The 16,838-nt window shown below is 37.0% G+C and overlaps 1 protein-coding gene across 2 annotated transcripts in view; it reads right to left on the bottom strand.

The window, feature by feature from the left end:
- The window catches only part of LOC139702881 (zinc finger protein 107-like), a 70,392-nt gene extending 53,554 nt beyond the window's left edge, over window positions 1-16,838 (bottom strand). For both annotated transcript variants that reach the window (XM_071605410.1, XM_071605409.1), the window contains exon 1: window positions 16,755-16,838. In XM_071605410.1, coding sequence (XP_071461511.1) covers window positions 16,755-16,757 — 3 coding nt within the window. In that variant the 5' untranslated portion in view covers window positions 16,758-16,838. The remainder of the gene's footprint in view (window positions 1-16,754) is intronic.

The raw sequence follows: 16,838 nt of genomic DNA on the forward strand, positions 1-16,838 counted from the left end.
ATGTCAATCACCACACAGTCTGGAAAGACCCTGCCTGGGTTGCCATCACACATCAGCCAGACAGGACTTGAGGCTGGATCTGAGGATGCCCTGAGGGGATAAGGATGGCTGCATAGAGTCTCTCTACTGATGGCATTGTCCCACTGGCCAGCCAAATGGGGAGAGAGGGGTTCACTGCCATAAGGCCAGCAGACTGCAGAGACTATGTGGTATTCCCATCAGTTTCTGTTCCTGCCACAGCCAGTCACCTTGGTTCCAAAAACCTCTCTCTTCAGGTTCAAGATGTCACTTCACAGAGATATTTTAGTAAATTTCCTACCACTGGGGAGCCAGGCCTGCTCCCTAAGTTTCTTCAGCACCTGCACAGCACAACAACCTGGGATTCCTGATACTGCAAGAAAAGCCTAAAGCTGGATGAATTAAATGGAGGCCAAGGCCAAATTGCAAAAGCCCACCCCCTTCCTGACTATGCAGTGGATTGGAAAGTTTTCACCGTGTGTGTTAAAGCATATGAGTTATCAAAATATAAATTTACACAAAGCTGTTTTCATTGTTGTATTTTCTAAATATAAAGAAAAGTTTCTATTTGGTATTCACTTCCTTCTCACAATCAATACCAGGCATTTCTTGCCTTTCTATGTGGCAAAACTATGACAGTTCAGAGACAGAGAGAGACTATTTACATTACTTTCATCTAAAGAACCAATGAATAAAATACTGTCAGCCTCTTCAAACATAATGGTTTACCCAGAGATCAGGTTGATAACATCTCTGCTGACTCAGATTTGGAAATTTGAAAATGATTAAAATTTCATACTCAGATGTAATCCACTTGTCTTAGGATTTAAAGTTCTTGGGGGAAAAAAAGTAGAAGAATGTGAAAAAGTGAAAGATAAGGGTTTTTTGTTGTTGTTCTTATTCTTGTTTAGGATAAAAAATTTTAGTAAATGTCCATGCTGGCCTTTTATATGTTTTGAGTTCTTTTTCATGAAATAAGACATTATCACTAATATCTGGAAATTAGCCATGATCTTCCCCTTTTTTTAGTTAAGAGAAAAATTCATACTCACACATTGGATATTCACTTCGTTTCTGCATAGTATTTAATTTTACTATTGTTACTAATTGAGAATTTTAAAGAGCAAATAGAATGATTTTAACAAAATATATAATTGTAACTTTAGGACATCTCTTAGATCAATAAGTGAGAATAACTTCTGGAAACTTGGAAAAATTTGTTCTATTTGAGATATTTTAACTTCTCCCTGCTTCAAACTAGAAAAAAAAAAAAAAAAAAAAAGAAAGAGAAAGAAAAAAAAGTCTTCTTTCCAGAAAAATCTTTTCTTTTCTTTTTTTTTTTACAGATAATTTTGAAAGAATAAGGAGGAAAATTGTATCACTGGAATTCATTTGATGAATTCCTCTGAATTATTTAGGAATGCTGTCCAAAATATAAAGGTTTGGCACTTTTCCCTGGATTCAAAAATCAAAAGCATGGGTGGTAAGATAATTAGTATTTTGAAACCCAGAGAGGAAAAAGAGGAAATGGGAAATAAGATTTCACCTAAAGTGAGGGGAGTGGAACCTCAGACTCCCACTGGGAAAAAACCTATGCTTTGCTGAATGCTTTGTGGACAGACACTTCTTTTATTAGATTGAATACATACTATTTTGACCAAGTTAACTTGTCTTTTTAATGTGCACCAGGACACTAATTGCCTTTTGAGAATGACTGTAAAAATAAAAATTAATTTCAAGGCTTTCATTGTGTGTGTGTGATTTTGTCTTGGTATCTAACATGTTGAATACTATCTTCAAATATGTTCTCATAGTTAATGTTGTTTATAAACTGTGTAGGTTGTCTTTCTATATTGCATGTTTTCTCCACTTAAAGTCTTTTAGTAGACTTTCATTGTATTCTTCTGCTATGGCTGTAACTAAACCAGGTACTTCCAAAGCAACAAACTGAATTTTAAGTGGAGAGAAGATCTACACTGAGTACTGAGCAACTAGTTGTGTTCTGCATTTTGTGGTTTCTAAGAACAGTCCTATGCACTTATAGAGTCTAGATTTTCATTTATTTTTGATCATCCTTTTAAAGTTTTGTTTGGAGCATGTTTTAAATGAATAGTTAGGCAGGAATTATGGTGTATCACTGTAATCTCAGTGCCACTGGAAGTATAGTCAGGAGAATAATAAATTTGGGGCTGACCTTGGCCAATTAGTGAGACCATGACTCAAAACAAAAAGTAGAATGGAGGGTGGGGAATGTGGCTCAGTGGTAAAGCACTGTGCAGCATGTGTTCATCATGGGTTCAATCTCTGCCTCTACAAAAATATAAATTAAAAATAAAATAAAATGGAATCTGTGGTTGATTGCCCATGGGTGTGAGCACCAGTATTGTCAAATAATAATAGTAATAATAATAATAATAATAATAATAATAATAATAATAAAGTGGTGGTGGTTCATGTCTGTAATCCCAGCAACTCAAGAGGCTGAGGCAGAAGGATTACAAATTTAAAGCCAGACTGAGCAACTGAGTGTGGCCCTAAGCTACTTAATGAGACCCTCTCTCAAAATAAACAAATAAAAAGCGATGGTGGTACAGCTTAGTGATTAAAAAATCCCTGAGTTCATTCCCTAGCACAATAAAATATAATAAAATAAAAATAACACATGCAATTCACTAGGGTAGTATATTTACACACACACAAACATATATATAAACATGTATATTAATATATATTAATATTCTCCTATATATATAATATGTCCTGTCATATATACTATATACTATATGTTATACTATATAATATAAATATATTGTATAGAGTCTATTAGTACATTAGAGTATAGTGTACAATATATATAGTATATACACTATATTGTGCTACATGTGTATATTATGGCCTTCTCTGCCTTGGCCTCCATTTAATTCATCCAGCTCTAGGCTTTTCTTGCAGGAATCCAAGGTTGCTGGGCTGTGCTTGTGCTGAAGATCCTTAGGGAGCAGGCCTGGCTCCCCAGTGCCAGGAAATTATGAGTGTGAAGTGATATCTTGAGCCTGAGGAGGGAGGTTTGTGGAACCAAGGTGACTGGCTGTGGCAGGAACAGAGTTTCTGTTCTGTAGAGACTGTGTGGGAATACCACACAGTCTCTACAGTCTGTTGGCTTCTTGGCAGTGAACCCCTCAGTCCCAAGGCCAGCCAAATTGGGAGAATGTCAGCAGTGGAGACCCTGTGCAGCCATCCTTATCCCCTCAGGGCATCCTCAGCTCCAGCCTCAAGTCCTGTCTGGCTGATGTGTGATGGCAGCCCAAGGGCATTGAAGACTGTGGTAATTGACAAGTAAGATAAAGCTTGAAATCACCTCTCCCTGGGCAGTTTTCCTTCAGAAGAGCTGTAGTATATGTATATATACAAATACATATATATGTGTGAGTATACACACACATATACATACACACACACACACACACACACAAACATATATATATAAAATAGTAGCATGTATATCTAAGTCACTTTATTTATTTATTTATTTACTTACTTACTTACTTATAGGCATGTTTAAACAATAATTTTCATGGATCTATGGGTGCAGTTAAATTCCCTGGAATTTTCAAGGCCCCGTGGTTTTGGTTTTCTTTTTTTTTAATTGTGATGGAATTCAGAAAGAAAGTTTAGAGATAAATGACACAATTTATTATTATTTCATGGTTTACAAGAGATAAACAATTATAATAAAGACACAATTCTTTCTAGTTAAGATTATGAAAACTGTACTAATGTACTACAAATACTTGATGAATTTACTCTCAATCACTTTTTGTAAAAACAAAAAAAAAAAAATAAAGGATTACTATTTTTCACTATATGCAATAGAAAGCATTATTTTAAAAATAAGAAAAATCTATTTGGATTCTTTTTATTATTTAAGCCCATTTCTTTCTAATACTATTAACCCCAAACTATCAGTTATAACCTATTGTATACTTACTGATCTTAGCACATATTATCACATTAAACATATTTATATGAACAGTAAGTGTGTAAAAGAATAATACCTACAAAGTGATTGGGAGAAGATAACAGAGATTTGAGAAATAAACTACAAAAGTCTGATCAATCTAGTTTCGACATGGTCTTCAGATTAATTTACTAGAGAAAAAAATTTTTTTTCTGTAAGTAACAATGAGATAATTGCATAGTCACATGGAAAAAAGTGTTATTACATTCTAAAAGAGATTATATACAATCATTAACTCAAAAGGAATTGCAGAATTGTACATAAAACATAAAAATTCAGAAGTAGAATTAAATCTTTGTAACTTTAGATTTTGCAGTAGTCTTAGATATGCTACAAGAGTATATGCAAGAAAAACAAAGCTTTACTTTTTATTAAATTAAAAACTGTGCAACAAATAACATTATGAGAAAATGGAACAGGCAATTTTAACAAAATTTTATTTATCTTTTAAGAACTTTCAAGCTGTGCATGGTGGCACATGCCAGTAATCCCAGTGCCTCCAGAGGCTGAGGCATGAGGATTGCAAGTTCAAAGCTAGCCTTAGAATTTAGCTAGGCCCTAAGCAACCTACATGATGCTATCTCAAAATAAAACATAAAAAAGGACTGGGGATGTAGCTTAGTAGTTAAGTACCCCTGGGCTCAATCCCTGTACCAAAACAAAAAAGGAACTTTCATGATCCAGTATTTTAGTCCTAACTAGATACGCGTCAGTTTCCCTGTTTGAGAAGTTAATAAGTCCACACCCCAGTGTCTTGTATTTTTAGGGTGTCACACTCCACTGCCACTATGTACCACCCAAAATTACCAGGAAAAGAGTACACACCACAGAGAAAAATGTATACAACCCCCATTTCCCTCCCAAATTATTCAAATTTTGAGTACAAGTTTAGTTGATCTCATACCATTTAACATGTATACATTACCCCCTGTAGCTATAATTTCTTTTTATCCTACCTCTGGGTAAACCACCCCCCAATATAGTTCTATATAGCAGTACTCTATTGTTCACAGTCATAAGCAACAAATAATTAGGGGTTTTATCTATCCAAATGTTATTGTGTTTTGTCTGATAAATTTTTTAAAATGTCAAAATTCATTTTGAAATCCCTAAAAATGGGATAAAAGAGGAAAAAAAATAAATGTCAAGGCTATTAAAAATCTATGAAAAATCTATACATTCTTGGTAAGAATGTAAAATGATTCAATCACTATGGATTGAACTTTGGTGTTTTCTCAAAAAAATAAACAAAAATTTAGTAATTAAACCAGCACTCATTCTGTGCCAAAATTAACTGAAAACATTGAGACAATACTTTTTTACACAAATATTTACAACTGAAGTATTTATAAGAACTAAAAGATAAAAATACCTCAATGTCCATCTGTAGATCAATGGATAATCAAAATTTGCTGTGCAGTGGAATATTATTTAGCAACATGTTTCATGAAAGTACGAAGTCACATTGCAATAAAGATGCATCTTGAAAACACTGTGCTAAGGTTAAAAAAAAAAGAGGGAGAACATGCCTCATGTTGTATGGTTCAAATTCAATGTACTTTCTAAAACAAGCAAATGCATAAATCATAAAAAATGATTAGTCATTGCCAGGAGCTGAGGGAAGAATAAATAAGCAAGAACTATGGTTGTTTTCTATGTCAAAAAATTTTTGGAAATACATAGTGGTAATGATTTCACACAGTAAACACACTGAATTCTACTGAATTACACCCTTGAAAATGGTAAAAAGTAAATTTACTTTTTAATAATAAAAAGATACGTTTTACAGGATACATAAAGCCAAGTTAAAGATCTAGCCAACAAAATAGTACAAATAAAAAGTGAAACTGATGAGAAATAAGAAATATAATATCTCATAATGAGAAAATTATATTTACATAAATTTGTTCTGGCTGAAAGTGTTTTCCTCATTGCTTCTTTACACTTGGATACTTATGTCAGAAAATAGATGTCTATTTAGCTATTAACATTGGAAATTAAATATACATTTCTTTCCTTTCATTTTTTTCTTCTGTTTTGGAAATGCTGGAACCAAACACAGAACCTTGCTCAAGCAAGGCAAGTGATCTATCACCGACTCAAATCCCCAGCACATATGTACATTTCTAAATTTTGGTGGTAAAGCATTTGCCTAGTATTCATGAAGCCCTGGGTGAGATCCACAATAGCCAAAACAAGGTTTAATAAATAATGACTTTAACTCACTTCAGAGTATTTTTTCCTCACTCACCTTCACAGCAAGGTCAACACAAGGTGCATGCTATTCCAAGGAAATCTAGAAGAGTTAGGCTATTGGTGGTGCCAATAGCCTAACTATTGAGGGTTGCTGGTCCCAGCCTCCAGTGTGTGGATCCCCAGTGACTCATGTGAACAATATATGGGGTATTCAAGGGAATGGAGAAGAGTTTAGCTTTTTAGTGGAGAAGTACCGAGAGAGCTGTACTGATATTGATTAAATAAAGTTCTGAATGAAGGGATTAGAAAGTTTATGCTACCGGGTGGAGAAAATTTTTGTTTTTAATCTAAATTGTCCATAGTTGTTATTTTATTATCAAGTGCCTGAGTTTCTGTCAGCACCTCATTGTTAATTCTGTAAAAGTCTTAAGATTTAAAAGCAAAAGATAATTTTGGAGACAATCTTCATAATTTTTCATTAAAAATATTTCTTAACATCAGTTATTTAGTGTCATAAAATCAAAGAATAATTGTTATAAAATTTTACCAGCATTAGAAATCCTACATGTCAATATTGATAAAATTGTATAAAGGTAAGATGTGGAGTGGCAGAAGATGTTTACAGCAATTATTTTTAGTAAAGTACTCATAGCACTGAATATCTGAGGTAGTATATATTTCTAAGGGAAAAAAAAAAAAAGATCTCAACAAAGAAAACATGCCAAGAAATTTCAAAAAGGATGAAGTTTTAAAGTGACAAATAACAATATGAAAATTCATCAAAAACCAATAAATTTAGCAATGTTAACATTCAAGCTGCAGAGACTACTGTATACTTACTTGACAATGACAACAAAGGAAAATAAACAAGTAAGTCAATGATAAACAACAGATGAAAGATTACAAATACGTTAAGAAATTAGAGTTGATAAACACTGTTTGTGGTCATATAAACTGATAAAACCACTTAGGAAAATGCTATGTTACTCTTGACTCAGGCATACTCTATGAACCATCCATCTATTCCTAAGTAGAAATGAAAAGTAACTTATCATTGTGTTTACCTTCTTAGTAAGTATACAGCAGTCTCTGCAGCTTGAATGTTAACATTGCTAAATATTATTGGTTTTTGATGAATATTCATATTGTTATGTCACTTTAAAACTTCTTCCTTTTTGAAATTTCTTGGTCTATTTTCTTTTTTGGGATCTTTTTTTTTCCTCCTAGTTCCCAGTTGCCCTCAACCCTCCCTTTGTTCTCTTCCTCTCTCTACCCACTTACACCCCTAGTTATGTTCTTGCATAGTCTCATCTTCCTGCACCCTTCTGGGGTACAGCATAATGTGGGGGTACAGCTTCACATTCTGCCTGATAACTGCATTTCACTTAGGTATTCCCCTCTGACATCACAAATCAAAACTGAGGTCATACTTAGCACCTGTTAGCATAATTGCAGCCATCTTTTTCCCCACCCCCACTTTATGAATACTGTTTTATTCCCAAGAAAGAGAAAGTAGTAGCCTGAGATTAAAAACCTACCAGCCTGGGGCTGGCGATGTGGCTCAAGCAGTAGCACGCTCGCCTGGCATGCGAGGGGCGCTGGGTTCAATCCTCAGCACCATTAAAAATAAAAATAAAGATGTTGTGTCCACCAAAAACTAAAAAAATAAATATTAAAAAAAAAATCTTTCTCTCAATCTCTCTCTCTTTAAAAGAAAAAGTACAGCCTGGACATGTGCTGGTCTCTCCCTTTTTCTCATTAAGAGGCAACTTACCAGCCCCTGAGATAGGGACATATTAGTTTCCCTGTTCTCTCCTTGAGAAGATAAAGGGACATGTTGGTTTCCCTGTTCCCATTCTGAGACATAGAAAAACTTTCTGTCTCTGTTCCCAAGAAATGAACTTGTCTTCCACAAGATCAGGGGATTCTTATTATGTCACTCAAGACTAAACCCACCCGTAGGGCACGGCTATGATTCTAGCCTATAAAAGGAAACACTCAGCGGGAGTTGCTCTGCTGTTCCTCTCCTTGTGCAGAGAAGCCTTGTCAGGCTCCTGACAATAAACTTGCTTCTTATCCCAGGTTTGTGTGTAATCAGTCCTGCACCACTTTTCTTTCAGCACCTAATCCTAGCTGCCAGGTTTTCCCCCACTTTGGTACATTTGGTAAGGAAACTGGCACATTTCTCATCTTTTTTAAAAGAAAACTCAACAGCACTACATGAAACAAAATTATTTACCAAGTTACTGTTGTGGAAAATATATAGAGAAAGATGGCATAGAGTGGTTGTTTGGGGAATCATTAATACTCTACATATTTTTAAATGTTTTTTTAGTTGTCAATGGACCTTTATTTTATTTACTTATATATGGTGCTGAGAATTGAACCCAGTGCCTCACACATGCTAGGCAAATGCTCTACCACTGAGCCACAACCTCAGTTCAATATTCTATATCTTGATGCAGGTAGTAGTTACATTGTGTGTCACCTTACTAAAAATTCATTGATCCACTTAACTTTGATGCTTGTCCTGTTTTGATTTTGCTCAGTAAGATTACATCTATTAAATAAACGGTGTTGAGAAGAAACGGAAGAGGCACTTTAAAAGGGTTTTGGCAAAAACTTTGGGATAAAAGACATGCAATTATATTTATGGAGTGCATATTTGTCAAAATATTTTTAAAAGTTTATAAATATTATTATATATAAATTATATCTTAATAAAAAAATCTGTAAAAAATGGGGTGAATCTAAAGTTGGTGTTAAAAATAAAGAGAATGTTATTTAGGTAATATTATTTAGGTAATAATAATAGGCAAACTAAGAACTCGTTAAATAATCATCAGTCTCAGTAGTTTGAAAGAGACAAATTTTATAAAAGGAGAATAGAGGAAATACAATCCTAAGCAATAGAGAAAAATTAAATATATTGAAAATGAACACACCAGAGTAGCAGTAATTTCAGATTTTGGTGCTTTTAAAAGAAAAATTAAGCCAAGCACAGTGGCACATGCCTGTAATCCCAGCAGCTCAGGAGGCTGAAAGCAGGAGGATCGAGAGTTCAAAGCCAACCTCAGCAAAAGTGAGGCACTAAACAACTCAGTGAGACTCTGTCTCTAATTAAAATTAAAAATAGGGATAGGGAAGTGTCTTAGCGGTTGAGTTTCCTTGAGTTCAATATCTAGTACCCCCTAATAACAAAGACAAATTAAATAAAAACAGTCTGATAAATTTGATATGTAAAAATCATATATCAATTAAATACCATATAATTCCAATACACATTTGTATATATAGTGATTCTTCAAAGATTAGGATAAATTTTGGGAAATACACCACAAGGTGAATCTGCCATTTTGCAAACCTCCTATACTATTCCAACACCTAGATAGTATAGATTACAACACACCTAAATTGCTTGCCGTAGCCATTTTCTATAGGCAATTTATCAATGACTAAAATATCATTAAGCCACAAATGGCTGCATATAATAAAATTATAGCAATCAGTGTAGACCTCATAATGTGATGAACAAAAAAACAAAAACAGGAATCAAAGGGGGACAATTTAAAAAAAAAAAAAAAAAAACACTTATCATTTAAAAGACCCTTATAATGTAGACAATGATAAAGAGAGAGGATACACTGTAGGGTAGTATAAATATAACACTATGTTTTAAAAATCTACTAGGACAATGTGGTGACTCTGTAAAAAACAAATGTTAGTATACCTTTTCTCATACCATGTAAAAAAATACTTTAAGAGCAAAATTATATAAGGTAAAACAGGATTTGTTAAACTTGGTCCCTTGGACCCTGGTGGAATCTCAAGGCTGGAGAATTGCTGACACTTAGCCCCATCTTTGTAGTGGGTCATACAGTGCTGGCCATCAACAGAATTGATGGGAATGCCAAGTACATAGCCAATGAAAAGAGAGGATGGAGAAGCATCTTCATAAATCTGGCAATTACCTGGCGTCCATTTCATGTGGCAGCCCCATATTACCTCTAATGAGAAGTTTATGCTAGCTTCATGTTTCATTTAAATCAAATTTGTGGTGCTGGTACATCCTAAGCAATATTCAATAGATATTATTCTTAAAAAATGTAGGAGACTTACCCAGACTTTATCCTGAATAATTTATTCTACTCCCTGGAAATGCCTTCGGAATCTTATTACATAAGAGTGCCAGACCAGTCCTTGTACCAGGCCAGTAAGGACCAGAACAGAGCAAAGACACTATGGAGACTCAAGGAAAGACTAAATTGACTGGAGCAACCAGGAATAGTCCAGAAGAGAAAAGCAAGTGAGTATTCATCTGAGCAGACAATACCCTTTTCCAAATCTTGCTGATTACAGAGGTCACAGACTTGCTGTGGCTTATGAGCACTTAAGTGGAAGAGAGTAAGGAGAAGGTATGATACCTGGGGGGTTCGGTGCAAAGCAGAGGCAAGGAAGGATAGAGGAAATCATAACATTAGGTGGGTAGAGGGGCCAAGGAGGGTAGATTGGTTCCTTTCCAGAGGAACAGGAAAAACCTGAATTGCAATCTTGACACTCTCATGGGGGCAGCTTGCCTCTGCCATCTCTTGCCTGCCCCATCAGCATAAATGGTCAGAGTCTTGACTCAAATCCCAGCATTTAAGAGAGTTCCAGCTGCAGCTGTCAGAACACAAGAAAAAAGCAGATCTTCTTCCTTGGTTGTTCTATGCCTAATTATTTACCACTCTCTGGACCTTAACACAAGGCATCTAACTGTTCAGTTGCCCGCCCCCCCCCCCACCTTTCAAACCTGGGTGACTCAGAATTAGAATCAAGTTGCTTAATCCTCACAGAGGGTGGCAGGCCCTGCCAAATGAAATCACTGTGCAACTCCCCAGTGTTAGATGACAGTAACAGAACTCACATTACAGCCTCAGCATGCACCTACACAGTGTGCAAACCGTGCTTAGGTAGCACCCTCAAACCTACTCACTATAAAGAGTATCTCTAAAGGAACATGGAAGTCACAGGCACACACATATCAGGTGAGCAGCCTTCATCTATCCTTTATCCACCCCCATGCACATACACCTAAAACCTACTTATTTGGTTCATGCTGACTGACCATAGCCCTGCTGTGCAGACTCCTCATGCACACCCCATGCTTACACACACTGCACTGCCAAAAAACACTAAATATTTCCTCCTGATTTTGTGTCCACAGTCCAGCACCCTGCCTTTCCAGTGTTTACCCAAATCATTCTTGTTCAGAGAGATCTCGTCCACCAACAACAGCATGATAAAGAAGAAATTTTGAGTACACACTGTAGGCCCCAAACATGGCTGAAAAGATCATAATGTGATAATAGCTACAGCTTTGAATTACCATGATAAAAAACAGCAGACTTATCTCTAGGACACAGAGACTCTGACTTGCAGCTATCTTATTGGCCAGATTTCCTGGGTGATTTTTTTTTCTGCTTCTTCTATACCAGGCCTTTTTCATAGCTTCACTGGACAGTCATTAAGTCTGTGGCAGCTCCTAGTGAACCCAGTGTCTTGAGGGAGGCAGAAAACAGGAGATTACTGAGTTCAAATTTGGGGATATCTTGAGGGTGGCACACCTCTGAGCCAAGCCAGCAACCTGTGTTCTCAGAATTTCTGCATTGCTCACCTTTTCCATGTCAACCTACTTATGCAACAACTGATTAAAGACAACCTAATTACTTTTGTCTGCATGGAGTCAGGGTAGCAAGAACATATCTGCCCTTCATGAAGCCCAGTTCCCTCAGTCATGAAACCTGTCCACTCTGTCATGAAAGGTTCATTAAGACTTTATTTGTTGCTAGGCACTAGAGTAGCACTAAAATCTCTCTCTCTTTCAATAAGATATATTCCCAAAAACCTGACTCAAGCCTTCTGGAGCTTACCTCACCCAAAGCTTAGCAGACAATTGGCTGCACTCATGTCCTTATATATTAGACCTACCTTATTCTCAGGGGACACATTACAAGATAAATGCCCTTGAATAGTACTGAAATTTAATATATAGTTATACAGCTATGATAACATTTACTTTACAAATTAGGCATAGTAAGAGATTCAAAACTGTAATACAATAAAATAATTCTAATCCTATAATAAAATTACATAAAATAAAAAAACTCAGAGGTAATAAATACTTAGATATTAAAACAAAATATGAAACATTCGCAAGTTACTATAAGGGAGGGAGTTACAGGGTGAATATGGTGGTGCACACCAGTGGTGCCAGATCCTTAAGAGGCTGAGGAAAGAGGAACTCAAGTTTGAAGTCAATCTGTGAAATTTAGTGAAAACTTTAATATTTAAAAAGGGCTGGGGTTATGGTTCAGTAGTAGAGCACTCACCTAGCACATGCAAGTCCCTGGGTTCGATCCTCGGCACCACATAAAATTAAATTAAAAAAATAAAAGTATTATGTTCAACTACTATTAAAAAATATTAAAATAAATAAATAAATAAAATTTAAAAGGGATGAGATGTACTTCTAGGTTTAATCCCCCGAACTGCTAAAGGAAAAAAAAGTGAAAGGATGATACAACCCATTCTAAAGGCTGATGTTGAGGGTGAGGCACAATTCACTGATAAAATATCTGTGCAGAACATGCAAGGCAATAGGTTCAAACCCCAACAGCACAACCCAAGGAAAACGTTAAGCGGGATTTATATTGCAGTTACAGAATAGGAAGCTCCTGAATCTCCCTGCATCCACAAATACACTGAAAAAATATCTACTTATATTTCAAGTCCTTTCCAGATAAAGTCATTAATGAAAGATACATGCATCGGACAACTGAGAAATTATAAAATTACTAAGAAACCTGGGGTAACTTAGACATTAATACTACTTAGGAAAATGTACCATAAAACAGGAACAGAATCCCCAACATTTAATGTCACCCTAAGGAGAGTAAGACTGTATGTGTGTGTGTGTGTGTGTGTGTGTGTGTCTGTATCCCCATCTCTAAAGTCTCCTGTTGTTTGCATATTAATTTTTTGTATTACTGAAGAAGACTCAAGATATACACAGATATCAAACCACAGAAAATAGTGGGGGTTTTCTATGGTATTAAATCTATACCTCTTGATTTCTCTATTAGGATTTTTTTCAGAATATTCTTTGAAATGCTACTGATTAACTTTTATGTATCCTGCATTGTGGATTTAATAAGGGAAATAAAGCAGATTTCTGGCAGTCTGAGTGAAAGTTCAATATTTCAGGTCTCTCCACTATCTTTTGCCTGTAAATAACTCCACTCCTACCAATTACTGCAGGATTTTTTTTCATGTCTCAATTTTCACATCTTCCATTCAAGGAAATACTTCTAAATCCCCAAGCTCTGGGAGCATATGGATATGACTGAGCATAGGAAAATCTCCTGGATGACAAACAAGTGGTTTTACACTGGTGTGCAAGCACTTCCAAGGGCTACAGTCAGTAGTGCAGGAAGGGTTAAAAATAACAGATCACTGTTCCCAAAACTCTTTTATATATCACTCTTCCAGTGGCTACTTGATAGCCTGAAATCTAACAAACTTGAATCAGGGATTGATGCAGCAAAGAACATACACTGCAGCCTGTGTACAACTGTTACAATGACTACTGTCAAAAAAACTCTAAGAAAACTAATTGCTTAGTGTCAGGTCAGTGGTGGTGACAAAGCAGCCCCTGCAGGAAAGAAACATCAATCAGGGGCCGACGGAAACACTGGGATCTCCTGGTTAATGCCTGTCAATCAGCAGGGTCTCCTGACCAATCCTAGATTTCAGCCAGTTCCCCCTGACCAACTCCAGCAGGACAAGAGACTCTAAAACACCTTTTCCTGTCCCAAGAACCTTTCCTTCCTGCCATAAGCCCCAGAAAATTCCAGTCCAGTCGAGTTCCCATGCAGTTTCTACTCAGACCCTTCTCAAATAAAGCCCCGTTCATCGACCTTTTAAAATCTGCCTCCTTTGGTTGCTGCCTACTTTGCCTGATCTCACACTTGGGAGTATATGAATATGGAAAAAAAAGAAACTCTTGTACACTTGGAAAAATATAAATTTAGTACAGTCACTTTAAAAATAGTATAAAGGTTATAACAACAACAACAAAAACAATTTACAAAACGAAACAAAACTACCATATAATCCAGTATAAGTAATTTTGGGCCTACATCCAAATAAACTGAAATCAAAGAAATGGCTGCATTTCCACTTTCAACATAGCACTATTTATGACAGCCCAAATAGGAAGCAAACTGATAGGGGACAGAGAGACTTCTGTAGTGGGAACAAGAGGTTAAGGGAATAATTCTATTAAATTAACCAACTGTGCTAATCCCCACATGCCTTAATGTTTAAAAAAGGAATTTACCTGCAATTCTACCTAGTTAAAGACAACAGTGTAATCACACCCCCTGTCTCCACAGAAAAGCCTTAACTGGGCTTCTCCAGAAATCTTCACCATATATGATTTTGGGACTGTCAGCAAAAGAGTCTCTGCAAAAGAGTTCAATGTAGATAAACTTCCTATTTTTGTGTTGTCCTATCTTACTTGGCCACTGGCCATCAAGAAATCAGCACTCCATAGTTTTTCACAAACATATCCAGTATAGGAGTTTGTAGAAATGTGCAAACAAGGCCTCTGGCCTTGAGCTGGGCTTCACAGAGATGTCTACATTTTTAAGATAAGTTACAAAATGGGCTCCATGGTAACAGCTGGCAGGGGGAGGGTAAAAAGGGAGAAGCCAGCTCTTCCCTTCTCAGGTGTTGTCCTTGAAGGGATAACTTGCCCAAAACAGTGGGGGCGGGGGGAAGCTACTTTTATGTGAACTTCTGAGCTCCTCCCCTTACATGCTGGGTATAAAGTTCTGAAACTACCTGAACTCGGGGTTCAGGGGATACATTTGGCTGCAGCCAAATAAAACTGTTTCCTGCTATTGGTGTCTTGCCTCATTTGTCCCTACAACAACAGGATAGGTTACATTACTCACAAACTAGCTATTATCTGCAGAAGATATGCAGGCCCAAAATGCAGATAAGAAAAACAAGTTACTCTGAAGGGGAAGAGACTTTGGTAACTCCCTCACAGACCAAATCCCTGAACTCAGGGGAAAAGGATTATTTCCCTAATCACAAAATCTGTAAAACCAAATTCCTAATAGAACCAGCCAGCATGGGTCAAAGTAACCTAGACATATTATGCTTACATCTTTTTAAATACCTTTATTTTATTTATTTTTATGTGGTGCTTAGGATCGAACCCAGGACCTCGCATGTGCTAGGTGAGTGTTTTACCGCTGAGCCACAGCCCCAAACCTATAACTTAGACTTTTTTTTAATATTTATTTTTTAGGTATAGATGGACACAATACAATGCCTTTATTTTTATGTGGTGCTGAGGATGGAACCCAGTCTTGCCTGTGCTAGGTGAGCGCTCTACTGCTGAGCCACAATCCCAGCCCTAACCTAGACTTTTTATGGCAGTAGGGAGTGGAAAATTATTATCTTGCTGCCAGTCAAAATTCAAGAAGTGGGGCTGAGCACAGTGACACACATGCCTGTCATTCCTGAGGTTTGAGAGGCTGAAACAGGAGAATTAAAAGTGCAAAGGCAGCCTCAGAAGCTTAGTGAGGCACTAAACAACGCAGTGAAACCCTGTGTCTAAATAAAACATTTTTTAAAAAGGGTTGGAAATGTGACTCAAGGGTGAAGTGCCCCCGGGTTCAATCGCCAGTAAACACATCAGTAACTCCACCACCCACTACACACACAAAAACAAACAAAAAACAGTCAAGTGGTGGGCCTGGAGGAGACTGAAAAATTCCCTGAGATGCCCAATAAAACTGGAATGCAGAATAAACACACCAAAATCCTCTTTTGTCTGAGAGGACAGTCTCCACTCTTTTCTACCCCTTCTAAAAACGTATGCCTGTAACTTTTTAAGTAACATGTCTAAAATCTTTCTGACTCCATTTCAAGAATCAGGATTTAAAGGTGGGCTTCATGCTGCCTAGCTCTCCCAGAAGTCTTCATCCAAAGTCCAGGGTGAGCCAGAAGGTCAGGGGATCCCGGCAGTAAGATAAAAGCCCTGGAGGTATCAATTAACAACTCTTAAAACTCCTCACAGGGAGGAATCATACCTGAAGCAGGTTACCTTTCCCAACAGGTTGGAGGCGGGTGGGAGTTTCGGGAGCATGACGAAGGAAAAAACGCCGCATTGCATTTCCTTTAATTTCCTATCAGCCCACGCCGTCCCCGATCGGACCCAATTATTTATTATCTATATTAACTGTCTTTTTGCCTCGCTTCTCCCAGAAAGTCCCAGCCCTGTAACAAAAGGAAGAAACTTTTAAATTGCCCCAGAAGACGACTCAGGCCCGCAGGCACTAGAGAATACGGTAAAGAGCGCCCCATTTGTACCTTAGCCGGTCCCGCCAGTTAAAACAGCCTGCCTTGCTCATCCCGCCAGGTAAAACAGCCTGCCTTACTCGTCGCAAGATGCCTGCTGCACACTCACCATTTGCTGGTTTTCAGGATGCCCGCTGTACTCCACAGGGATCTTTCCGCCCTTGAACGGCTGAACAACCTTGGGACTCTTGCG

The sequence above is a fragment of the Marmota flaviventris genome, chromosome 19 (assembly GCF_047511675.1).
Source record: "Marmota flaviventris isolate mMarFla1 chromosome 19, mMarFla1.hap1, whole genome shotgun sequence".
Classification (NCBI taxonomy): Eukaryota; Metazoa; Chordata; class Mammalia; order Rodentia; family Sciuridae; genus Marmota; species Marmota flaviventris.